The 27,065-nt window shown below is 39.6% G+C and overlaps 1 protein-coding gene across 2 annotated transcripts in view; it reads left to right on the forward strand.

The window, feature by feature from the left end:
- TRPM1 (transient receptor potential cation channel subfamily M member 1) overlaps positions 1-27,065 on the forward strand; it is a 92,010-nt gene that overhangs the window by 38,715 nt on the left and 26,230 nt on the right. For both annotated transcript variants that reach the window (XM_062626712.1, XM_062626723.1), the window contains exons 3-12: positions 9,800-9,879; positions 10,673-10,868; positions 12,021-12,234; positions 13,997-14,121; positions 14,803-14,974; positions 17,419-17,593; positions 19,661-19,784; positions 23,093-23,165; positions 23,923-24,023; positions 25,878-26,051. In XM_062626712.1, the coding sequence (XP_062482696.1) occupies positions 9,800-9,879; positions 10,673-10,868; positions 12,021-12,234; positions 13,997-14,121; positions 14,803-14,974; positions 17,419-17,593; positions 19,661-19,784; positions 23,093-23,165; positions 23,923-24,023; positions 25,878-26,051 (1,434 nt within the window). The remainder of the gene's footprint in view (positions 1-9,799; positions 9,880-10,672; positions 10,869-12,020; positions 12,235-13,996; positions 14,122-14,802; positions 14,975-17,418; positions 17,594-19,660; positions 19,785-23,092; positions 23,166-23,922; positions 24,024-25,877; positions 26,052-27,065) is intronic.

Below are 27,065 nucleotides of genomic sequence, written 5' to 3' on the forward strand. Positions count from 1 at the left end.
GGGGTCTTGGGGATGGACATCTCAGTAACAGTAGCTCCAAGAGGGCATATCCCTATATTCCCGTCAAGCAAGAGACAGCCGTGATCACAGTTTCTGGCCTGCTCAAGTCTTTTCTAACTCTCCTCATTCAGGTTTTAAAATTTGTCTTCCCCACATTTGATAGTGGTTTGAATCCAGCAAACTGAAACCTTTATCATCATTTCTCTCCACTGTCATTTTAATTCGAATAGCAGACAGTGGCTAACATTTTATGTTAATGAGTTATACATCGTATTTGACACCTCTAAAGGATAGTGTATCTTAGAACAAGCAGAGTGTTTACTGTGTTGTTTCCTGATCATATTATGATCTGTTGAAGCTAGAACAATGTGTTGCACACCATAAGAAACAATCCAGGAACATCACTGGAGAGGCTGTTGTCTGATTCTGTGGTGCCTGTTCATTCTGTTCAGTGGCAGCTTCAAGGGCTTTAGGTGCCTAAGGACTGAAAAGAAGATTAACCAAATTGTCTGAAAACTGTGCAATCTACAAACTCATTTGAAATCTCTGGTTGCTCTCACACTTTGGAATTTTTTCAGTCCTGAAGGACTCAACTTTTCATGAAGTTCTGAATGAATGTTGGCAACTTTGAGATATATAATACAATATTTTAAACATACATATTTGGTGTCTCCAGGAAATAATTTAACCCTTGAGTTCCAATGTTTTCATAATGATTTCTAAGAGATTATAAGGAATAATGTTGTGCAAACCCTGCAGCCTGAGAATCAAATTAGTTGGAAATTGTTCCTTTTTGAAAATGACAGAAAGCAGCAGTGTGTAAAAATGTGGCTGGTTGTGGTATATTCTGTCAACGGTTATGTGTTTAGCCAGTGCCCGGAAAAGAATCGCATTCCAGAGTGTCAGATTATCCATGGCAAGTTGCACATTTTCAACAGCTCAAACTGTTTAACAGAATTCTACCTGGAGAATCTTCCTTTCGGGAAAGCTGCATGTACTGTAAACTAGTGTTAATTTCTTAAGAAACACATTGGCCGACTCATATATTACAGATATAGTTGCAAAAAGTATTCGTAGTGACAGAAGGCAGAAGAAAGACTAAATACTCATGTTGTCTTTTCTCAACATATATATTTGTTTAGCATCTCCAGACTTCGAAGTCTTCAGATATATGCTTATATTGTATTATATTCTGAATATAGACGTTTTACTTTGCAGTAATTTCAAAGTGTGTTTAATTAACATGCCTGGGAGTGTGCCTTAAATAGTGGCTTGCTTTCACCAGGTTTTGAAAACGGCAGTATAATAGATTCTCCAAGCCTGCCAGCTCGGTGCACTCTGTGCTTCAAGTTGTTCCAATTCGAGCCAGCTCTCACAGATAAGATCTCCCACAACATGCAGTCATCCCCTAAAAATGCTTTTCATTCATGGTTTGCCCTATTTTGTACAGAAAAAATGTTTGTAAGGCTTTACTCCATACTGTCACATCTTGCAGGAAAAATCAATCCCAAGTTTTACAGATGTTATGGCTGAGCTAGAAACTTGTAAGCTCTTATATCAAATTTGTAACCTCTTTTGCAAACAACACATTCTTGATCATTTCTATGCTAATAGTGGTTATTCTTAATAATGTGGACTCTAATGGCCCAGATCTCTCACAGGTAGAGGCAATATTCTAGTCCAAGTCAATGTTTTTTGCATCTGCATCATTTAGTGCAGGTTAGTCTTTGTTTGCATGTATAATTAACACCAAATGACACCGTTTTCTGGTTTTGTAACGAGGGAAGTACTTTGTTATGTTGGTTACAGTTTTGTAGTACTGATGAATTTCACACAGGAAGATCTGCTGTTGAGGGTGTTGAATCACATGAGGTGTCATGATAATAGCGTCTTTCTATTTTGTGTCAGAATGGCCTGTATTAAAGGCTCATAGTTAAGAGCAGTTTAAAAGAAACATCCCACATACATATTATCTGGAAGCATTCTGACTTCCTTTAAAACCATATCTAGCAGAGATGTTAGACAGGGTAGGCAATTGTTACAGTACAAAAATCATTCCTGAGCCTTGTCAGAGCTAGATATCAGAATCATCTTGTACTTCAAATAAGATTTATTAATAAATTAGTGCATGGAGGAGATGAGCAATTACCAGCCTGCTTTGGCTACTTTCTGTGTCTCCCTGTTCATCCACTCTGCTATCTTGGGCCTCTTAAGATAGGTTGCTTGTGGGCAAAGATGACCCCTCTAAGCATAAATAATGTTGCTCAACACTTCTATCCTATTATCTTGGGTTGTGTTTGTTAGAATTCAGCCATGATTTAAGAACTTGGAGTAAAACTGGCCACATGGAGCGTCTACAGGCTGAAGGGTTTCATGGGGAAAGTACAGTCAGAAAGTACTTGTGTTCCACATCTCCCTAGCAATTGGAACAGAAGGGCTAAAGTCAAGAGAAGGAAGTGGCAAGTTAATAACAGAACTGGAATAGGTAACAAATAGGAATTATATGTTATTGTTATCTTAAATAACATTTTCCCTGAAATTTGGTACCATAAGGGCTGGGGCTGAGCTAGTGCAGGAATGGCTTTTGCTACCTTAAAATGTGGTAGGTGTGGTGTGCAACTGGGGCAGTGAGCTGATTCCTGTATTCCACACAAAACACCCCAAAACGTTCTCCATTGCAGAACTACCGAAGGTCTGTTCTTCCCAGGCCAGCACTGAGCCAAGCTGTCCTGCAGTGTGTGTTAGATGGTTGTTTAGTTTCTTTGTTTTAGTGCATTAGCTGTACAGTTACACTGCTGCTGAGCAGTGCTCAAGCAGCCGCGCCTGCCTCTCAGTAGTGTGTCTGAGCTTGTCCAGCACACCTCACTGATGTGCCTCCATTGACTTTGTGCTGGAGCTGGGTATATCCAGTCATGTCGGAGCAAGCCAGGCCTGCTGGGGTGTAGAGGCTATAGCTGTTTTTCACATCTCTAAGCCTCTGGGGAAGAGCTGTGTATCTTTAAGAGATGCAGTGCAATTGTGTTAACTTTAAAAAGAGCTTGCAACTTTGTTTTGTAGACTGTCTCCCTAAGTTAATGAGCGTGGAGAGAAAATTACTCCTCTTGTTTCAGTGGATGTTTGCTGTGTGCCTCACCAGCAGGCCAGGAACACAAAGCGTAATGAAGGCATGAAAACTCATTACAGCTCTCCATGCAACATAGCACTACTTACTCGTTTCCACAGCAGCAGCAGGAGTGATTTCTGGCCTCAGTTTGAAATAACAGCATTACTTACTGCCATCCTGCCTGTTGTGTGTTAGACTTAGCCACAGAGTAGATGGTTCCCTGACAAGGTTGCTGCAAGAACACAGGTTCAAGTTGAACTGTATGAAAAATACAGTGGGATGAGAATAAGAATTTTCATGAGGAAATAATCTGTATTTGAAAGAATCTCATAAATATTACACATCCCTTCTTGATGCTATATTTATTAGCAAACAATATGAGAGATCTGCTTTCTATTTGGTATTGTTTGGTACTTCGTATTCTAATAATTGCTAAAACTATTATCGTAGAATCAAAGAACAGCAACTGGTTTTGATACAACTCTTGCAAACAAGGGTTTTGGAAATTTAGTTTAGATTCACAGGAAGTTCACCACGTTCTGTGGTTGGGGATATTGTTCATGGCTCTGGCTCCCTAGTGGCATAACGCACATTCAAAATAGCATTGTGGGGGTTTGCCCTTTATATCTTCGTAATGAACAGCCTTTCAGTAAAATCTTACCAGTACATGAGTGGCTGCAAAGTCAGCTGTTAACATCCCTCACATAGTTCAAAATATTTTTCTCCAAGCAAGGGTGGTTGTTCTGGGTAGAACTGATCACCTAAAGGGTTCATCAGCTGGAGAAACTGTTCCATCAGAATGAAGAGTGATGGGTAGTGTAATTGGGATGTTGCATTTAAAGGCAGCACAAAATATGAATCTTTCTAGTATGAGTTTTCAAGTTTCAGGTAACAATGATTCTGCTAATGCAGTGATTTTTCTTTTTTTTTTTTTTTTCCCCAACTGTTTATTGGGCAGTTCTTTGTTTTCTCTCAAGTAACATCAACTGGATGTGATTACCTACATGGTATTCACAGAAATCTGTGGACTTGTTTACACAGTGAATGGACTTGTGCCCACACCATGCACATACTCATGGTGTGAATTCTGTTCCACTTCCAGATTACTTCTGTTACTGTCTTATCAAAACAAGCATCTCTTTGCTCCAATCTGGCATAAATGCCCCAGTTTAATCCTGTAGAGCATTCTAATTAAATAATTGAGAACACAGTTGAGATCTGACTTCCCTGATGTTACCACCTTTTGCAGCAGACTGCAAGCTAAGGGAGGATTACCAGGAAATGTTGGTGAGATGGTGTGAACAGGGCTACAGCTGAATGTCTCCATAAGTGACAATAATCAAACCACAGTGTAACAAGCTGTTGGTGAAAATAATGTGTATTATTCCAGAGATGGGAGCTCTGCTGCCCAGCCAACTCCGTTTTTGCATTATTCTATGCTTGATTTAGCCTGAGCAGCTTTGTCAAACCTTGTATTATGCATGAGACACAGTCATTTGGTCCCCTGCCTATTCCCCCATTGCATCCGTGTGCCAGGCACTGCTGTGTCAGATCCCTATATGTGGCTCCATGCAGCAAGCACTGCTGTTCACATGCCTGCTTTGCTGACCTGCTGTGCTGGGTACTGGCAGAGCCTCATTGAGTGCAGCAGTGGAGGAGGCTGTGCCTCAGAGCTGTCCTGCAGTGCGTGCTCTCTAGATGCAAGGTAAGGCCAAAGCCCCATCCCATCCTGTGACCAAGTCGAGCATGCCAAGCTATCCAGCAAAGACATGTGTCCCTGTTGCATGGAGCATCTGTCCTTGGGGGTTGTGGCAGTTGAGTGGGATGACGGCACTGGCTTTAGGTCTGGTTGAGTTGAGGCTTTGGGTGTACTCCAGTGACACTATGACTCTCATCCCTGCCCATTTTCACCCCCCAAATTCTTTCACTTTCTTTGGTGGTAGTTTTATCATGGTTATCCACAGACACTAAATACTGCCGCTATCCTGCCGAGGTGTATGATAACTGAAATTCACAGCTGCTGGTGGCACAATGGCAGGTAAGAGTTTGTAGCATGACAATTTCAGTGGCTTTGCTTTCCTGTGTTGATCCCCACCCTGGATTTTCACTGCAGGTGCATCAGTCCAGAGACCACTTGCTGCTCAGAGATGTGGGATTTCTTATGATACAGCCTGAAATTAGGGCCCAGTATGTGTTCATCGGTTATATATGAAGTAAAAATACATAAAATGTAATGGCAATTTAGCAGCAAACTGGAATTACTTATATTTAGTGGTGAGAGAAAATTTTCTCTTCAGTTACTGCATGTCTGCAGCCCTAGATACACATTTCTCAGCAAATTGTGTGGTGTGTGTTAGTCAGAGGACAACTGTTTTTTTATTAATGTCTGTGTTAGAAACTATTTGTTTAGGGTCTTGATTTTGTTTACTTATGATTTACAAACAACACCACTAATTTCCATTCCTTTCTGCAGGAGGATACCTTCTTTTAATGCTAAAGAGAACTAACAAATCCATAATAATTAAGGAGTGTGACCAGCAGGTCGAAGGAGGTGATCCTGCCCCTCTACTCTGCTCTTATGAGACCTCACCTGGAGTATTGTGTGCAGTTCTGATGTCCTCAACCTAAAAAAGGACATGGAACTGTTGGAAGAAGCCCAGAGGAGTCCCAGAAGGATGATCAGGGGACTGGAGCACCTCCCGTATGAAGACAGGCTGAGAAAGTTGGGGCTGTTCAGGCTGGAGAAGAGAAGGCTGCGTGGAGACCTCATAGCAGCCTTCCAGTATCTGAAGGGGGCCTATAGGGCTTCATTAGCTATTGTAGTGACAGGACAAGGGGTAACAGGTTAAAACTTAAACAGGGGAAGTTCAGATAGGATATAGGGAAGAAATTCTTTCCTGTTATGGTGGTGAGGCACTGGAATGGGTTGCCCAGGGAAGCTGTGAATGCTCCATCCCTGGCAGTGTTCAAGGCCGGGTTGGGCAGAGCCTTGGGTGACATGGTTTAGTATGAGGTGTCCCTGCCCATGCCAAGGGGGGGTAGAACTTGATGATCTTAAGGTCCTTTCCAACCCTAACTATTCTATGATTCTATAAAGTCAGTGTTAATTAATGCTGCTTCTTGGCAGCATACTGATTTCTGGGCTGTAGACCAAAAATCAGCAGTGGTTTTGTTTTTATCATAATTTAGGAGACTCATTGTTAGTTTTCATAAAGGAGAACAAATACGCCGCTGAACATCTGAAATGTGTTTTTTCAAAAGTAGATTGATTAGTGCATGCAGGATTTGCTGTGATGAGCAGGGTTGAACTACACCACAATCAACAAGTTAGGATCTTGCTTTTTTTGTGTTTCCTCAATGTAAAATGAAAACGTGCAGTGATTTTTAGTACCGCAGTCTTGCTGCCAGCAGCTATTTGTCTGTCAGCCTAATACTCCCACTGGCTGTTGGTCTGAATTCTGTAGCTGCTCTGTCATAGTCCTTTAACAATTCATCCATTCCAGCAAGGCTTATTTTTTTCAAACTCACAAGAGTCAGTGTTCATACTTGCATTTGTCCTCAAGAAAACAAACAGATTTTAATCCAGAGAGAGAAAGGTACAGAATCTGTATCAAATAAGTGGGGAAAGTGCCCGTTTTCTGACAGTGAATGTTTCTGCTCAAGTATTTGCACTGGATTATAGCAAAGCTTTGGTTAAGCAGATTAAATAGACAAAGCAGTGAAACATCAAAGGCTGCCCAAATGTGCTGAGGTTTTATTTCCCTGATCTGTAATGCCTGCTTTTGCCTTCCTCTCATTAGCACAGAAAAATAAGCCAGTAGAACACAATGTATTGTGCAACTGTAGTGCCTATAGTGACTGATTTCTAACAGGGTTTTTAGGTATTGCAGAGATCATTTTAGATACCAAGATGCAAAAGCTTCTCCCCAAGCACAGATAGTAAGCCTGTGACTTCAGCCAGGGGTTAATTTACTGGTTTTACTTGAAGCACCCAAAATAGCAAAGGGAAGTGTCCTTTGGTGAGCTGTGAGGAATAATGTAAAGCAGTTAAATGTGCAGCATCTGTTACCATTTATATTTCAAAAGTGTTTCCTGCACTGTGGGATTGATTTGGGCATTGGTGTCACTTGGTCAAGGACTTACCAGAGGCCATGCAGAAGTCTAAAGTTTTATCTGGGGGAAAATAGTGAGTATGTTTCAAATACAGAAAATAGTAATAAACCTAAATCAATTAAAAATTAGTTAAAAACAAAAATCCAGAAATTAAGAAGCAGGTGATGTAACCTCTGGAACAGGTTCCTGTTAAGCTCATTTTATATTAAAAGTCATTAGCTGGTATGATGTGTTTAAGCACAAGTAAGGGCATTGGACACAGTTGTCAAGCAGCAGTGAATTTGGTCACTGGGTGGTTTTGGGTTAGTTTTGAAAAACCAGTGTAATTCCAATCAAATAGACTATTTTTTTCTCTCTGAATATTTTGAACAGCCTGAATAAATTAGCAAATCTGGTTCTGAATAGGTAAATGGCATCTCTTGGATATAAGCACCCACCTCTACATACCACAGTGCTTCATGGATCTCCCTATCTTGAGTGTTTTCTTCTGTACGTTTCTAGAGCTGCACCTCAGTAACTATACTGATGTTATGCTAAAGCATCTTCTGTGTTCTGTTTCTAACAATAATATTGCTAAAACTTGTCATTTCATAAAAGCCTTGCCAGAAAGCATATAGAAAAAATCTAAATATTTTCAGGGATAAAGGCTCTTTAGGTTCATTTGAAGAAGGAATGTATGGAGTCAAGACAGGAAAGCTAAGTCACAAGGCCTTTAGATACTGCATTTAATATTCCCTTCCTTCAAACTTTGCTGCATGATCAAGGTCTTTATGCTAAATGCCTGAAATTCATGCCTTGTCATTCAGGCAGCAAGTAGCAGTGTAAGCTTTGTGAAGCTTTGTCTGATGAGCTCTGAACATTTCCTCACTCTGTGGTGCTATGGGCTCAAAACGGCTCCTTTCACAATGAAATGAGGTGATTCTGCCCTGAGGGAGTCAGTAAATACACTAGAGTGCCAGCAGAAGTGCAGGATCTCCCAGAGCACTGGGACTATCAAGGCATTCTCTCTCAGAGGCACCTGGAAGGTTTTCATATCTGGACAGATCAGGGACAGCTTTTTCATGCAGTAGAAGCCTAGGTTTGAAATATATTTGTAGTTATTTGCAATGAGGGAACTTCAGGTAGTCTCCTATTATTTCAGACATAATGGAGAAAACTAAGAAGCCAGACAGGAGCTAACAAGTCAACAAACAAAGGAACTTCAGAGACAGCTCTTGCTTTACACAAGAGAGAAGGATGAACTACCACACCCTCTGTTTGGCATGCTGCAGACTGTGCAGCACTGGGGGCTAGTCCAGTCTCGAAGCTATTACCACATAGCCTTGACAGAGCACTCATCCAGATCTGCAGCTGACCTTCTTAAGCCAGGAAATCAGCAAGGTTTTTAGTTCTTTCTCTAGGAAAGGCCCCTCCCTGTCACTGAAGGCTCCCTGAAAGTTCTCGTGTCATTTTTAGCTTTTCTCTTTGCAAAAAATTTATTTCACTTCCACAGAGGAAACTAAAGCAAAACATGTATTTGCTTACTACTTGAAAAAATGAGTTAAGACACAATTCCAATGCAAACTCAGAAGCAGCAGCTTTTCTCAGCAAGGCCAAGTTACCAGTGTCATCAAAATTGTGAGTGGTTTTTAACATTTTTCATGAATTCCTTTAACTTTTCTATATTCACCACTAAATGTTGGTTTATTATTGCAGTCATGATGGTGTTTTGCCTTGTTGATGGCTGCAGGGACAGAGAAGGCCTGGGGCCTGCAAGTAAGAAGCTATGGGAAACTGGCCTGCAGCCGTTTCTGAACTCCCTTTCTTCAGTGTTCCCAAGCTCAGCTGGACTGCACTTCTGCAACAGGCTTCCTAACTGCATTGCACAGATCTGTGATTTTGTTCTAGCTTGCCTATGCATCGTTGTTTTCAAACGGCTGTGAGCTTGCTCTAGTTTCTGGTTTGTAATCCCAGAATAATAGGCCAACACAATTTTATGTTGTCTTCAAGGTTGGTTTCCTCCTGTTTCACAGATACACCATGCCTAAAATGTCTGCACTTTTTTTGTCAAATGTTCTTTAAACTTAAGAAGTGCTTCATCCTGAAACATCTCTCATTAAGAGTAGGATGCCTTTGGAATGACTGGAACTTGATTCACGACCAGAAGTTATTTTGAGATGACTTTTGATCAAACAGGGAAATTTTCTGGGAAGTGATTTCTGTGTACACAGAACAATACTAAAGTATTATTTAGAGTAAATACTGTTCATCTATTTATGTCACAATTCATGCTGGTTTCCTGTACTACTTTGAGTTCATTTACTGTATACTAAAATAGGAAGAAGCAGCTGTATTTTGGGTAAACATTGTAATTTCAGGAGAGTATCTTTGCATTTTTACACACGTTTGAGATTTGAATTTTATCCAAGACATGGAAAATTCATGTTACCTACTTTCTGCATGAGTAAACATATCTCCTGTTTAAATGTGATTTAATGAATTTGGTGCTTGTTTAAAAACTGTAGCTGAAAATAGAAGGCAGATGTTACTGTACCTACCACACAGAAATATTTCAGTATGTTCTTTTTTTTTCTACCATTTAAGGGTCAGAAGGCTTGGATAGAGAAGACCTTTTCTAAAAGAGAATGCATCTACGTAATTGCCAACAACAAAGACACTAGCAGGTAACATTTGAATTTTTTGTTTTGGCCAACAGAAAAAGTTAATACTGAAGAAACTGGACTTGATTTGATATTAGACATGAGAAACTGAGACCCAGCTTACTCACTGCCCTTAAAGGGAGGTGGCGGGGCAACAAAAGTGCAAGATGTGCTTGCACTCAAATCTGTGCAGAGCCATGGGACGTGTCATACAGATGATAAGGCTGGGCAGCAGGAGCAGCAGTGAGTTGTTAGTTCCTGGCTTTGCGAACCAGAACATAAACTCATATTGAATTCTGAAATCAAGGGTGCAATAATGTGCCCTGTGAAGTAAGTGGTACCGTTCTTCACAGTTGCTAAGAAACTGCCACTAACAATACTATACAAGGGGGACTGCAATTCTTAGTCCAAATACTAGTATTATTGCTGCTGCATTGACTAGCTAAATTGTGGTCCAGCTTGTTTGGGTGATATTAACTGTTTACATCACATGCTAGCTGTCACCTCGGAGTAAGAAACAGATGGTCGCCACTCTTGTTCTGTATTTTTGCTTCTTCCCTGTCCGTCAGCCTAGAACAGCTTTCCAGTGTGTAACAGAAGTGAAGTGTAATTTTTAATCTTTGTTAAGAAACACTAGTGGCCTGGTAATTCTGCACATGTGTGTATGCAAATACAACAGGTATGACTTAGAAGAGGTGTTTCTATGATTCATGCAGAGCAAGGCATGGTCAGTTGAAAATTTGATTTCTGTTTTGTTTTGTTTTAAATCAACATTCAATATTGAAGATACTCTAATCAAAGTCTTATTAACTTACAGGTGCTGCTGTGGCCAGCTCATCAATCAACATATTCCACCTCCTCCGAGTATAACAGCTAATAAAAATGGAGAAGAAACAAAGCAAGTGGAAGCTCAGCCAGAGAAGTGGTCTGTCAGTAAACACACCCAGACATACCCAACTGATGCCTATGGAAACCTTGAATTCCAGGGAGGAGGACATTCAAATAAGGCCATGGTAAGAAGTGTATGGTACACAAAGATATTCATCTGGTATGTTAGCTGAATAGACATGGGTCAGGATTCCAGCTCACTCAGTGCATTATCCATTGAAATCAAAGAAGGTCTCTTTGCTGACTCAGAGAGTCAAGATGATCAAAGAGAGGAAAAGAGAGAAAAGGCAAGAAAAAAATACTACCTACTTAGAAACACCTTACAATGTCTTGATGAAACAGTTTCATTGAAGTTACTATCAATAAATATGAGCTAAGGAGGCAGCTGCATGTATTAGTGCGTAAGATTCCATCTGTTTGTATTAGATTTGTGGGGCAAAGAACCCAGCATGGACAGAGATAATTTTTTCTAAGGTTTGAAATCTAATACTAGTAGAAATTTGGTTTCCTGACAGAGCTGGGAAGTGGACTGCTCAGTTTTCTTAGCAGTAAAAGCGACAGCAAGTCAAGCCTCTGAAAAACAATTTTGTTTTGCCTCTCTTGTGAACAAATCCAAACCTGGATTTTCTTTGCCCATTTTCTTTCTTGTTTCTCTGCTGGGACTGCCACTTGAGACAAGCACACTGCAAAAAATTGTCCAGAATGTATCGGAGAGGTTGGGGGGGGTTTGGTGGTGGTTTGTTTGTTTTTAAAGTGGAAATTATATATATGAGTTTCTTTCATCATTTTCTTCTATTGAGCAGTAGTTTGAAATGAAAAAATCACAGTGATGGAACTAAACTAAGAAGAATGCACATCATTGCTACAGAGACAGAAATAGGTACATCAACAGCAGGTGGGATAAAATGTAGCATAAGCCTCCTAGTTCTTGTGAAGGTCATTGCTTCTCCTTGGCAGTCAAACCAGAGGTTTTAGGAGCAATACAAAACACCTGACAGTCATTTGAAGTAGGTGGTTTCCTACAATGCAGATCTGTAATAAGTTTAGGATCACTTGATTGCAGTCGGGTTTGCAGGTTAAGAGAGGAAAATGGTGCTTTGAAAAATCATGAAGTGAATTCTCAATAGCAAAGTGAAAGTTTTCAACCTGTTTTTTCTAATCAGGAGCAGCATGGAAATTTAATGTGTTGCTTAAAAATTGTAAAATTTTCTTCATGACAAAAGGCTTAATAGAACCATTCTGTGCTCAATGTGGCTGTTACACATTGCTCTTTGCAGTATATCCGTGTGTCATATGACACTAAACCAGATTCTTTGCTGCATCTCATGGTGAAAGACTGGCAACTGGAACTGCCCAAACTCTTAATCTCTGTCCATGGAGGCCTCCAGAACTTTGAAATGCAACCTAAATTAAAGCAAGTGTTTGGAAAAGGTCTGATAAAGGCTGCCATGACCACAGGAGCTTGGATTTTCACTGGAGGTGTTAGTACAGGTAGGCAATTACTAGCACTTCTGGTTTACTTAAGAATTCATTGATGTTTCTTCACTAATCTTTCCCACAGGCAGATTTAAGTCTACATGAACGAGTCATTAGCCATTAAACCAAAAAAAAGGAGCATTGTAATCATTTGTGTAAATCTCCTGCCCAGCCCATAAGATTTTCCTGGGTCAGTACTGGTTTGCATTGCTTAGTGCTTACTCTGAAAAAACTAATTGCCAGCCTTGGTTTCAGTAGCAAGGAATTTACCACTAGTTGTAATACATTTTTTCAGTGGTTAGTTATCCTTGTAGTCAAGAAATCTCCCACTCCAAATCTGCCTGGCTTTACCTTCTTACTGTTGTTTTGTACAAAGATCTTTGTGTTTTCTGAGCTTGTTTTCATGCACACCACTTTTGTCAGACTGCACAGGCCGAGTTCCATAAAACTCTCACACTACTCGTGTTTTCCAGCCCTTCAGTTGTCATCACACCTCTGCCTTGAATGCTCTCATTTTTAACAGCCTTCTTGAATTTTGAACAGTGCCATTTTTGAGACAATGCTTGATGAAGCTTTTAATCCTTGAGGTTAAGCAGCCTTTCTGCTTCCATTTGACACTTCCCTGTCCATGCAGCCATGGACTGAGGTAGTCCTTCAGATATGAAATCTCTCTGAGAGTGAACAACTGATAAACCACCTTAAATGCCATGCCCCTGAGTCAGTATCTCCGTGCCCATGGGGTCACCCACCACCGCACATGCACACTCTCATGTAAGTGTAGCAGGTATTTGTTCCTAAAGGAATAACTGTAAATTAGCAGTCTTGAAGCACAAACCTGAAGTGAGTTGTAAATGATTCTTCCTAAAGACATTGCAATTTCCTGTTTGCATTTCCCTTTGGTCTTCTGGCCATCTGAAACAGATTCATGTTTCTGTGTTTCCTTTTTTGGCTGTATCTAAACTATCTGTTGTAGGGCAGCTCCACATAATTCCACCAGGAGGTTTTTGACACTGTTCCTGAATTCTGTTAAAAAACTGGTGTCTGACACGATTTCTAGAATTGGAAAGACATGTTGAAAAATAGCTGGTTTGATGATTCCTTATATATTGTTGCATTTTGAGAGCAGTTGGTTTCTAATTAATTTCATTTATGTTAATATCAATTCTGAGTGATCTTCAAAAAACCATCAGATGCAAACTTCCACTGTAATATTTCTATAACAATATATTTAGCTGAAATAAATCTTTATATGTCAAGTTATTTCTTGGAAAACTATATAAGAATGGATTCCTTTGACCTTCATTTACACTAGCAAAGGTCTAATGTCTTTAAGGGAAGGTGATGATTGCTGTTCAGAATAATTTTTAAGTGAAAAAAATATTTCTTGGGTAACTCTAGGTTTGGATTTTTTGCTTGCTCGCGCCCCATATGGAATGAACACATTCCATGTGAGTTCAGATTATGTACAGTGAATAGCTTCATTCCAAACAATGGTGCAGATTACACCATCGCAAGTTAAAGAACCGGGTAAATCTTTCAAAGACTTCATTGAATTCAGAACAAAGATGTGAAAAGGCAATAGGATTTACATGCAACTGTTACAGAATTAAAGCATGGTTTGTCTGCATTGCAAGGTCTATGGTAAAGTAGAGGTACAAGTTCAGGAGTGAGGGCATTCCAGAAAAGCAGGTAGCTCTGTAAGAGGCAAGAAAAAAAATGTGTTGTTCAGTGATTGCTCAAAAGTGCAAAGAATGAATTAAATTAATTGTACTTACAGGTGTCATTCGTCATGTGGGAGATGCCTTGAAAGATCATTCTTCCAAATCCAGAGGACGAATATGTGCCATAGGAATTGCACCGTGGGGCATTGTAGAAAATAAGGAAGATCTGATAGGAAAAGATGTAAGTCTTTAAGGAAAGTCCCGTGTAATTAGCAATGTTGGCTGTGTAACAGCTCTTTGTCTTTTCAGAGTATTAATATTTTCACTATTTCTAAAGCACATCTAAGAACTGAAATTGAACAATTTCTTGAAGAAAAGCTGTTGTCAGGTTGTCATATATGGTTTCAAAGTAAATATGGAGCTAGGGAGGTTTCCATTGCTTTCAATAGTAGAGAACTCTCTGTGGTGACAGAGGTTTAGGTCCTAACTTCAGTATGGCATGCCAAGACTTCTGTAAATCATGTAAGGGCGTTTATGCATACAAGACTGGCATTTATTTTAGTTGGGTACTCTGCAGTTGCATATTAATTACTACAAACTCCAAATGAGACTGTGTCTTCTAATTCAGTAGGAGGATCATGTAACACAGTGTGTGATCAAGGAGAGTACATTGATGAGCTTAGGAGAGCACTCAGGAGAGTGCAGGGGTGTGATTGTCATCCTCCAAAAAAAACACTGCAATGAAGAGTTCAAGTGTTGACTGTAAAAGCGAGCTCCATGTCTAATTCTCCTCTATTTGTGGTTATAAAGGTCTGGTTGGTTTGTTTCCTCATAAGGCATGTGCTTCTGTTGGGCTGTGCATGGGATTATCACACTTAGCTCCTAGTTCTAACCTCGGTGTATCTGTCCTTTTGACACACAGGTAACACGGGTTTACCAAACAATGTCAAACCCTCTCAGTAAGCTCTCTGTGCTCAACAGTTCCCATACCCACTTCATTCTGGCAGACAATGGAACACTAGGTAAATATGGAGCTGAAGTAAAGTTACGACGTCAGTTGGAAAAACACATTTCCCTCCAGAAAATTAACACACGTAAGTACAGCTGTAAACATGACGTCTTAGGAAGGGAGGGAACAAGGGCATGAAGTAGTATTTAAAGGTATTGAAATTAAATGCTTCTTCCAGCTCTTTGTAGCACAAATTTGATCAGGACTGCATGACTAAACTTGAACATGTGCTGTCTAATAAGTTATAAAAGAGCCTGCATCTAACATGGAAAACCCAGAGAAATAAGGATTGCACGAAGGGTGGAAGAAAAGTTGACAGATAATAGCAAGGAGAAGCTTCAAAGCAGTAAGAGTTTAAGGAAATTGAAATGTCAAGAATTTTGTGCAGTTCTACCTAGAATTCATAAGCATCAGTGAACAGAATGGGGTAACTTTGTACAGTTCCTCTTCACAGGAATCCTGTGCAGCTCAGTGTTTCATGATTCCATAAGTTAATACAAACAGTTTATTTTCTCTCTGATAAAAATTTGTTTCAAATGAAACATCACACTCAGAATTCTGTGATCTTTCCGATAAACTCAGCTGGGATTTATTATTTAATGAAGTCATTATCGAGGCAATTTCACATCAGTACTTTCATATTTTGAGTTCTGTGCAGTTGCTACAGCCTCTCTGAAACAACTTCCTAGAATTCTTTTTGTCATTATGTAGAAAAAAAGAATAATTCAAAAGGCATTTTTTCATTAACATCTTTGTAGAAAAAAATGATTTTTTTTTTGAAGATGAAATAAATACACATTTTTAAGAGCTGCAGCTTAAAAAAACCCACCTAACAACCTGATTAAAAATGGTCCAATAAAAATTATATAGTCTTTGAATCCACACTTCAGTTAAGAATTGCTGGAGAAAAGACATCACTTCTACCAGTTGCCTTTCTGACTTCTTTCTGACTTCTAACGCAGCCTGTGTAGGCCTGTATATGTAAGAAAAAACAAACATTCAGAATGACAGTTGCATTGAACTCTACAGAAGTTTCTAATAGGATGTAAGTATTCTTACAGGTAGAGCAGAAAAAATGAAATAGAGTACCCATTAAATCCAGAAGGCTTTACCATCAGTCGCAAGACATCTCACCATTCTGGACAGTATTTACGTACTGCTTTTTGCCTACAGTAAGCTTAAGAAACTGAATTTGCCAAAGTGATGCCCCTTGCCTTTAGTGTGGAGACAGTGCTGCTCACTGTTGTCCACAAACATTAGGAAGAGCTAACCTTAGCTATGATTTTTGTTTTTATCTTGGTCTTCTGTGGAAGTGCTGGAATTGCTCTAGCATTGTAAAAGGGAGCACTGGCTTGGAAGATAAGGAAATCGGGGCCCAGAGGCAAGAAGTTCTCTATCATTTCTTTTAATACTTCAGGGGCTGGGGATGTTGGTTCTGGTTTAAGTAGTGTTTGGTGATTTTTGCCATGAGAAGGGCAAAGTTTGGAATACACGTGACAGTTAAGTTATATGAAGGGCTGCAGTACACCTACTAGTAACAACATACAGGGAGTTGTTTTGTTTCTTTTTAATCACTTCAAGCACAGGCACCTCTTCTGGAAATCTCATCAGGAATAACTAAGGATTTCATGGACACACAGGCCAGCCCATGCTCTGTGACTCGTCCTTATCAGAGCTGGGGTATACTGACAGCAGGATATCAGGAAGCTTCTGCTGTTATTGTGCATGATGTTCCTGTTCTTCAAAGAGGAATGAAGGTTGAAAATACAAACTCTTTCATATGTTTTCAGCCATACAAAATGTGCATGTTCTATATAAAGCACTGCTCATTTTACAGGTTAAGAACTGAATTCAAATGCTTATACTAGTGGGATTAGTCAGCCTTCAGGTAATGTTTTGTCCTTCATTTGCCCAAGTATCTTGTGACCAAGGCTACCGAGACCATGTGACCTGTGGGCTTCCCTTTGTCATCCTATGCCTGGAGATCACAGTGAGGCAGGGACAGCAAAGGGATGCTCAGCTGTCGTCTCTTCCATCGGCCAGCCATTGCAGCCTCATGACAAAGACACTAATTTCATATGTTTTATCTTGGGAGAAAGCATAGCTATGTGTCAACTTAATGAAGACTTCCTGTAGGTAACCAGTGAAGAGTTAAAGCATCAAAGACGCGGTAGCTGGGAGCCATCCAAGTAACAGTGAAGCTAATGAAGTAACAGGAGAATCATGTTAGCTGTTTTATCTATCAAAAGAGATTTCAAACGGTTCACCAATGTTTAGTGAATAAATGATCAGTACGTAGCTAAGGGAAGACCAAGGGCAGAGAGACATCTTACCTTTTTCCTTTTGGGGCTATGAAATGGCATATGAACATTTTTCCTGGTGTTGGCTGTGAAATGGCACAATTTTTCCTGACCGCTCTGGTCTGAAGTGATGCTGTAACAAAGTAATCACATCCCCTTATAATACCTCAACCTCTTAAACTCTGTTTCAATGACACTTCTTTTTTTGTTTCTGTTCTTGTTTTTGCAGGGCTGGGACAAGGTGTTCCAGTAGTTGGGCTCATAGTGGAAGGGGGCCCCAATGTGATCTCCATTGTATTAGAGTGCCTACGAGAAGAACCCCCTCTCCCTGTCGTGATATGTGATGGTAGTGGACGAGCATCCGATATTCTGTCATTTGCACACAAGTATTCAGAAGAAGGAGGGTAAGAATTCGAGATCTTCACCAAAGCTGTGTCTTGCTGAGGAGGACAGTGTAGGACTAGATGCCTTGTTTTCGTTAAAGCTTCATTAGAAAACCAGCTCAAAAATGCTGCTAGCAGAGGCATCCTGCTGTCAGTCAACTTTTGTTGCCTGTTGATCTTAGTCCTGGCATTAGTGGGTAGAAATTGTTACCACTTGGAATGTATTTGATGGTCCATTGAAATAAGCATGGTCTCAGTGAAATAAGCATGGTCTCAGGGCAGCACACTGTCACACAAGCTTCATCACCTTTTGCTGCACTGTATTTGGTGCTGGGTTGGGCATGTTAGAAGCAAGGAACAAATGGTTGCCAAGAATTATTCTTTTTCTCAGGCCAGGGCTGAGGTTAATTAGTGCATGTATTTGCAAAGTTTGTGCTGCCTGATTCTAGTGTGTTGTGTGAATGAGCTTCATTCTCCAAGACTGCCAGACCAGCTGGAAAAATGTTGGGCTGACTTCCATTCTCTTGCTATTTTCTTGTCTGTGATGGTTCTTCAGGGCAGTGCTGCCTGATGTCATGAACAGAGTGGAGGATGTTCTCTGGAGCATTTTACTCCATAGCTCTCCTTTCCATTGCCCAAATGAGTCTGTAAAAGTCACTTCCAATCCAGAGTTTCCTGGAGCCTGTTATCTGTATGATTGGTTGTCTGCTCCTTTGGTTGATAGAAGTAAGGTTAGTTTAAAGAAGATACAAAGCCTATACTAGCAGCATTAAGCTCATCTGCTCTGTAGAGTAGATCTGGCCTGACAATACTCTTAAGTGGAGTGCATTTTTTAATTTAAAATGCTGCTTCTTCCAGACAAGCCATTGTTAATATCAGTATTTGGCAAACTCAGGCAAAAACCAAGTATATTATCTTGATTAGGGTACAGCACACCCATCTTAAGCTGAAGAAATAGCCTACTTCCCTGACTGAAGCTGGAGCTTAGCTTGGATTAAATATTAAGCAGACAACCACCATTGTCAAGCAGTGTGGATGTTATTTGCTGAATATATATTGGGAGGGCAGTCTGATGCTGGATTATTTTAATGTTTACACACAGTACATATGTAATCTGTCCGGCAGTATTTATTATTCAGCAACTTGGTTTCCCTTTCTGCTGACCAGCTCCTTAGCTTAGGTCAAACTTTCCTACTTTTTTTTTTGATTTCTCATTCCTCCTTTCCCAGTACATTTGATGCAGTGTCCAATTTCCCTTTCCAGTAATTCTGGTGAGATAAGTATGTTCATCTGGGAAGGCAAGTCTGCAGTGAGAAGTTTTTGTGAACGCTGCTGTCTAAATGAATAATTTTCTCACAATGAGCTTTAGTTTTACTGCACTTCACAGGCTCAGCTGCCCACTGCTTTGAATGCCTGCTGGTCATGTTCTCCATCACCTGAAAATACATGTGTTTTATTAGGAAATGGATGAAGATTGAAGGGCTCTGTTTCAGTTTGCTTTGAGACATCAAACATTGCTGACCTTTCTAGAATGTTTTTGATCTAATTTCTTTAATTACTTGGATATTATGAAATTTCAGATACATTAGCAATTTAAATCCTCTGTTTAAGAAGATAACCAAGACAACCAAGGTGACATACCAGTAATGTGAAATACTTTGGGGGATTTTAGCTATATGCAAAGGGCCTTGCAACATTTAGAGGTGTAGGTAGGGGTCCTGTAAGGTGTACTGCTGAAATCCTCAAGACTGAACCTCCTAACAAGAAGTATATCTATAATACATAACAGGAGTAAGAGCCACTTTCATTTATTCCAGGGTGAAAGGATAGTTCAAGTTCCCTGCCAGGTTTTTACTCAATGTTGAAGTACTGAGATGCACAAGAGCCAGTTTGGGTATGAATTTCCTGGTTGCTGTTCACTCTTCATTCTTACCTGCACTGAATGCAAAAATGCTGTGTGTTTTCATTTATTTATTTTCAAAATAAAGTCATTGCACTGCTGGGTGAAAATTTGTTTTCAGACACCAAGCTTCCTGAAAAGGTACTAATCCTGGCAATGTCTTCTTTTATGTCTCATTTTTCATTTAGGATAATAAGTGAATCCCTTAGGGACCAGCTTCTAGTTACCATCCAGAAAACCTTTAACTACAACAGGAATCAAGCTCATCAGCTGTTTGTCATTCTTATGGAATGCATGAAAAAAAAAGAACTTGTAAGTCTCCTAAAAGTAGTTCACAAAGATAATTTCTGTGAGCAAATTTCACAGAGTACTTTTAAGTGCTGTTCTCCCAGGGTTACAGTTGAACCTTTTTCTTTCCATGTAACTCCATAAATGTACACAATCATTCATTCATAAGGATATACCAAGAAAGGAAAGCCTCTAAGGATTCTTCTTTTGTGTGAATTGATAGGAGTCTTTTTTCATGGACTTCAGCAAGACAGACTAAGACACTGAGACAAATATACTAAAACGAGGATCAACTGCAGAAAGTAGAGGAAAGATAATTGAGGAAAGGGCTCCTTGGTGCAGTGAGCATTCAGAGGGCATCAGCACAGTTTTTGTCTTCTGATGCAGTTACTCTTTAGCAACTTTTAATTCCATTAAAATAGGCAGTTCAGGTTTTTCAGAAAAAATTGAAACATTAAGCATTCTCAGAGATCCTAGCCATGCCTGATCCTGGACTATTGCAGGCCTGCTCTGTGTACTGTACCACTCACTCAGGTTCCTGCCTGTCTGCCATATCCCAGGTGCAGAGAAAAGTGTGTTCAGGAAAGGAAAATCTTTAACATTCCCATGTGTTGTCTGTGAACAGTATCTTGAATTGTGTTCACCGTGCCTATGCTTTTGCAGGCAAAATGAATCTTTGAGTGTTTTCCTCTGACTGATTGTCTTAGTGAATTTTTGTAAGTCTGACCTCTCCCTGGAGTCCTGGTATAATTCAATTTCATTCTTTCATACAAATCCTAAGCAGCTGTTTCCATAGCAGATGAACAGTCTGGTGGAAATTTTGTGGGGGTTGTGGATTTTTTTGGTTTGTTTTAAATACAGCTGGAGCTGACATGACTGATATTTTTGTCTTTCTTATGGAGTTGCATATTTCTGTTAGATAGAAACAAGAGAACTACGACAGCCTGATGTTCAGACTGTGCGTAGGGAATCAAGTAACCAACCTGCTACTAAATTACCATATGAAACGCAGGAAATTTTCAATCTTCAAGGTGCCTAATTGTATCACTAATGAAGTGACATCTAGAGCAGTAGAAGCGGTAAAGTAACTGAATGACAGATGAAACTTGCGTCATGAGACTGAGAAAAGAGGGAGGGTTTTTTTAAGTTCATAGGAAAATGGTGTTTCAAGCTCCCTTAAAACTAAATGTGTTTTCCTTTCAGAGAGCCCACACTTCCTGTCTTTGGTCTGCTTGGAGACAATCTCTGAACTCTGGTCTTCCCAAGTTTAATACTGTTTCCAACAGATGATGCAAAACTTTGATTTCTAGAAGTAATTGCTTGTTTGTTCAATGACATAATAAATCCCGCTCTGGTACCCAAGAGAAGTATGCACTACCATGCACAGGCATGCTTCTGGTTCCATCTTTTTGTGGTTTCATACTGACTTGATGCTTATGAGTGAGTGAAGGGTTAACACACGAAAGACCACTTGATCGCCACTTAGAGTGATAGAACACACAGCTGAACTCAGCACATTGGTAGTAAGCATAATGCAAAGAAGTTTCCTCAAATCCATGGATCAATCTTTGTGCTAGTCCTCTTTTTTTTTTTATACAAGCTGCTCCTGGCAATCAAAGTGCCAATCAAGGCATAATTTTCACATTACTCTTGATTAATTAAACACTGGAAATAAGGCCATCATTTTTTATCAGATTAGAACTATCCCTGATATTCTAGTCAAGGAACAGAGAGGAGTACAAAAACCGACCAGAATCCACTGAATGAACTATGAGATGTCCTGTTCTACTTTTCAACAGACTTTAAGTCTCACATCAGAAGGATGGCTAACAAAGAATTCAGAGCATAAGGGAGGTTACATTATGAAGTTTAATGATATTTGCTATCTTTTCTTTCTCTTGATCTGGAAAGATGGACACTAAAATAGATTTTGAAAATTTTCAAACATTAAGTAAAATTATTTCTCAAAGTTTAATGCCAACTCTACTGTTACATATTTGCTGCCATAGACATGCGTATAGAGCCCAGTCTCTCTCAAGTAAAGCTGGTACAAAATACTCAGTAAGGTTAGGGGGTTTTGGCTGAGTCAAGGAACACATGAAAACACATCAGTTGCTCTTAGAATTAATCTACAAAGGCATCCTCAACATGTTTCAGGAGAGTGTCCTGTGACAATTGAAATGACACAGTATTGGGATGGCAATCTGTGTCAAGCAGTCACCAGGTTGTCTGCAGACTCTCTCCGCACTCCAAAAAGCTCACCTTCTCCCAGAGATTATGATGGGCTTTAGCTCATGCCTCTGACTTTTCCTTAAAGTGTTGCTCTCAGCTGCCAAGGAAGTGCTTACTTACGTATCTATACATGTCAAGATAACAACTAAATAATTCAATTTCAACGCATAGTTTTCCTCTTCCTATGCAGACCTGATTTACTCAGCAAAATTCAGACTGTGCATCTCAAACAGGCTTATGGTTTGCATTTGTTGATAATTTTGTCTGCTTTCTTGGTAATTATATTTTTTCCTTTAGTTCTTGTCTCTTCTAATGTCATGCATCTTGTGTTCATGCAAAGTTAATTCTAACTGTTCAGAAAACTGCTATTCCCAGTACTTAATGCTAGCATCTGCTTTGAAGAGGTGTTTTTAGAAAATGAAGAATTAGTTATTTTTTCTGTCTGCCTTCAGTATTGACTTAATTAACATAGAATATGAGGTTATTCTGCTTTTGAATTATTAATCTTTTAATAAGTAGTCCACTGGCTAGGCTTTATACAAACTAGTATTTTTAAAATCAGTGAATTGTAACAGATTGAGCAGATGTGCCTAGAAAGAATAGTTGCTTTTCTTTATTAGTTGATTCTGCTTATTTGGTTATCAATATGTAGCATATCCTGCAACTAAACATATATGAGTGTTACTGTCAATAAAATTAATGCTATGATAGTGCTCTTGGATACCTAGCATTTCCATTTCCAAGCTGGCATTTCCATTACTACTGGAAAATAATAGAACTGCCAGGGAAGAGTTTGGCATGGCAGTTTTAGCACCACCTTTTGAATTTCACTGGTATGGTGAAGAATTCAACCAAACTTGTCATGTTTACCAATGCAGGGACACTTGACGATAAGTTTATTGCAAGAATTTAATTAAATGTTCCTGTGACAATGAAATTTCATTTATAAAAAAAAGTGAATGGAGATGTACTTTTTGAAAAATCTCAAGTCTTAAAAAATAATAATCCTTCACCATTTTTCCCTTTTTCCTACCTACACATTTACTCTCTCTCTTTTATGTGTTGTAATTGTGTGTGTTTGGTTTTATGCTATCCTTTAGATTACTGTGTTCCGTATGGGGTCTGAAGGGCAGCAGGACATTGAGATGTCTATCTTAACTGCTCTCCTAAAAGGTGGGTTTTGCGATCAGTTAGGAAGAATGCACAAACTGATCCTAAGAAGTGATCCTAAGAGCCTCGGAGTCCTACACTCTGAGGTTCACTCTTGATGTTTAAGTCTTTGATTTGTTCACTTGAATTCTAGCTAGTAACCTGAACGTGCTTGGTTTAAGGCTTAGATTGGCTTGGGGCATAAAATCTGTATTGAAAGTTTTGTGTAGCTTTCCTCACTTGAAAGCCTGGGATGGGAATGCTGCAACAGCAATACCACTCATATTTCAACAGGCTTTATTGCACTTCTAGCCTGTATTAATAAAGTTCGAAAAACAGGTGGGAAGATTAAAAGACTATCTGGACTCTCCCAGATTTCAGATTGTGCTCTATAAGCCTTAGGGCAAAATTTATGATCGGTTCCATATTTATTTTGAGTTTGTTATGTTTGCTGAAACAACTGTTTTCTGTCTGCAGGTAGATAGTAGCTGATACGGGCTCAATATGGGATCACTAAAGTCCCCAAAGCTGAGAAATAGAGAGGAATTACTGTACTCCTATCCACAGCATCAGCCAGAGGAGCTGAGAGAAGTAGTCTTTTAGAACAGTTAGATGTCTCTCTTTGCATAAGAATATAAAGTCAGTGTGGAGTTTTAAGGAAAAGAGAGAGAATCTCATTAATTCTTTTGAAATTAGGATTATGTGGTGAAATGGAAGATGCTATAAATCGATTTGATGAATCCAGGCATGAAATACTGAAAATGTGCATGTTTCTCATCAGGTACCAATGCATCTGCTCCAGACCAGCTCAGCTTGGCTTTGGCCTGGAATCGTGTAGACATTGCACGCAGCCAGATCTTTGTCTTTGGACACCACTGGCCAGTAAGACAAAGTTTTCCCAGTCTTCTTGTTTGTTAGACATTTAAAACAAGTGGTAGAATATTCTCAGCTTGGATTTTGTTGGCAGGAGAAACAATATTCAATTCTGGTTTATGCTGAACTGATGTGGGATACCTTAGTAATTAAGAATGACTTATTTGTTTTGAAATTACCTTATACTGCCATTGGCAAATATTGAACAATAATTTAAACTCTGTGAAAGAAATAAAAGCAATTTCATGGCAAGCAGGAGAATAACCTTATTTCAGAGTCCTTGTAGGGTGTAGCATGGACACATGCTAGCAGTTGGCAAGATCCCCAGCTACCTGAAAAACATGTGGCCTGGAAATTCATGGAGCTGCTGAGGAGTTCTGTTGCTCACTTAGTAAACCTCTATTTGGATTAATGGAGCAAAATCCTGCTGACCAGAAGAAACCATTGCAGAAAACAGGCCTCTGGAAAGCAGAGCTGTGCCAAATGAACTAAGAAGCAGATCTTCAGTAAACCTTCAGGTCCTGAAATTGGATTGTCTTTTCCAAATTACTGGAGTTTGATTGTGTAGCAGCTGAAGTCAATGGTGAAACACTGCAGTGCCTCTGTTCATCTGTATAACTAAAATCCTTTACATACGCCTCTCTCACGTTCATACGCATACTGTAAAAACAGTGGGATTTATTTCATTTGGAAGCCCATATAATTACATGTAAACAAATGTTGCTGCATGTGCTGTTCTAGTCTTTCACTTAATATGATGTTTCTGATACACAAGGTTCATTAAAATGCTTATATAGAGAGGATTTAATTATTGTGAATGTGATGATGTACTATTACTAGATAACATTTATTTTGACAGAATGCTCAAATCTCCGTATTATTGTGGTTGGATTCAGAGGTACCACCTAGCAGCTGAAGCCAGCTACTGCTTTGGCCTGTTTTACACTCAAACTCTGCAGCAATTTGTGGAAACTGTATCAGCCACTTGGGATTCACCATGATTTCAAATCCATGATGATTACTTTCAGACTAGCCTGTGCTGCAAGTTGGCAGTTGGAGTTTTGTCCAGGCTTGCAAATGGATTTATGGGAGCTAGGCAGAGATTACTTTTTTAGGACAAACAAAACCACGGAAAACAAACCTTGCTAAAGCCTCAGCTCTGTGGTTCTCTGTGCAGAGCAGGGGTAGTTGTAATCCACTTTGTGTTCCTGGAGGTTATATAACCTAAGCATTAGCTGGAGCAAGTTAAGCTTCCAAATCACAGACAAGTAGCGTCAAGTTATTTGATGTTTGCCTGCCCGTCTTGGGCAGACAGGTTGGAAGGGGGAAGAACACTGAAAAGAGTAAATGTGTCTGAGGAGGTATAAACAGAAATCTTGTCTGCAGAATGTAAATGAGCCATTTCCTTTGAGAAAAGACAGAAAAAGAGCGGCTCTTTCCTCTCCTTTTTGTCTCCACAGTATGGATGCTATTTGGCAACATTCTTGTTAAGCTCTTTCTGTCCAGTTCCTATCCTGCTTGTTGCTATTTGACAGCTATTGCTTCTATTGCTTTCACTGAGAGCAGAGGAAGTGAAATGTCACAAAATTGAAGTGTCTCTGCCTGTGTTTTAGTCCTCTTGCCCTGATTTTATGAGATAAATCTTCCACAGCCTGCCTGCTTCACTACTTAGACTTTCAGTGTTGGTGACTCTCTTAGACATAACAGCCTTGCAAAGCTATAGAGCCATGACTATGCGAAAAGGTCGTTATACTGAAAGAAGTTATTTCTAGTTGACTGCATGTGGGAAGTGGTGACTGGGGAGCAAGTTCAATAGGAGTGTATCCAAAGAAAGAGTCACTTCTAATGCATTATTAAATACAGCCTATAGGTAGCCTTACAGCTCCTGATGGTACAGCTCCTGAGAAGGAAAAGAAATCTCCAGTTGCTCAGACTAAAGCAGCCAGAGGGAAAGGAAAAGGGAAGAAAAAGGGAGGAAAAGCAAAAGAAGAGCCAGAAGAAGAAACAGACCCAAGAAAACTTGAGCTCCTGAACTGGGTGAGGTGAACGTATTTGTATTAAGACTGTTGAAGAATTCCTTAACTTTGGTGGGTTTTTTCATCCTGGAGTACAAGGAGAGACAGAAAATACACATTTTCTTTCCATAGAACGATCATTTGCACATTCTTACAACATCAGCAGTAGATCCTGCAAAGGATACTTACTGTTCAGTCTCTGAGCCAGGAAACCCTCTCTTATCTTACGTGCACCATATGCAGCCATATCACAACAGTACAACTCAGTGCTTGTCTGCTTCATCTTCTTCCTTGTGCTTGCCAGAAGGAAGAATACCAGTGAACATCTTTATCCTGCCTTGTACATGCTATTTCTTCAGTTAAGGCCGTCGAAACAGCTCCATTTTTAAGTGCTTTGTTTTCCATTTGCAGTTGGTTAGGTTGGTCTGTTGTCTGAAGTTCATCTGTCAAGGGGACTGCTGCTCAAGGGATTTTTCCCTCTCCTATTGAGTTCTAACCCCTTAGAATTTAATGAGGGAAGACCCATTAGGCTTCCTGACTAACGTTTTCCAAAAGAAAAACTAAGTTGGTAAAGGAAGAGGAAGTGCTTCTTTCCAAATGATTTGAGTATTTTGGCATTATATGCCATCTTTTCTCTGGGAGGCAGCAGTTTGAGTAGATGATACATATGTGAGTTATCAGGAAAATTATGTCAATATCATTTTAAACACATACAGTGTGTTTTCCTTACATTTTAACTTATTTTTATCATGTTGAGCAAGCAGATCTCTTCCACATAACATGTCAAACACAGTATGCCTGGTTTAGTTAAAAATGCTAAACTAAAAGCTACAGCTGTGTTGCTAAAGGTTTATTTCACTGCTCTCCTCTTGCTCAAGACTTCATTGGAAAACTCCACTATCTGCATTGACTTGCATATGGGTCAAATGTTGTTTTCAGTTACAGATTAATCAGCATATTTGGGAACTTGGGAATATCCTAATGAAAATGTTTGTGGTTGTTGGCCAACTAGCTCTTCTCTGCTCACACAGTCTCA

This window comes from Pezoporus occidentalis, unplaced genomic scaffold, assembly GCF_034315485.1.
Source record: "Pezoporus occidentalis ecotype Australia unplaced genomic scaffold, CSIRO_AGI_Poc_V1 ctg11, whole genome shotgun sequence".
Lineage (NCBI taxonomy): Eukaryota > Metazoa > Chordata > Aves > Psittaciformes > Psittacidae > Pezoporus > Pezoporus occidentalis.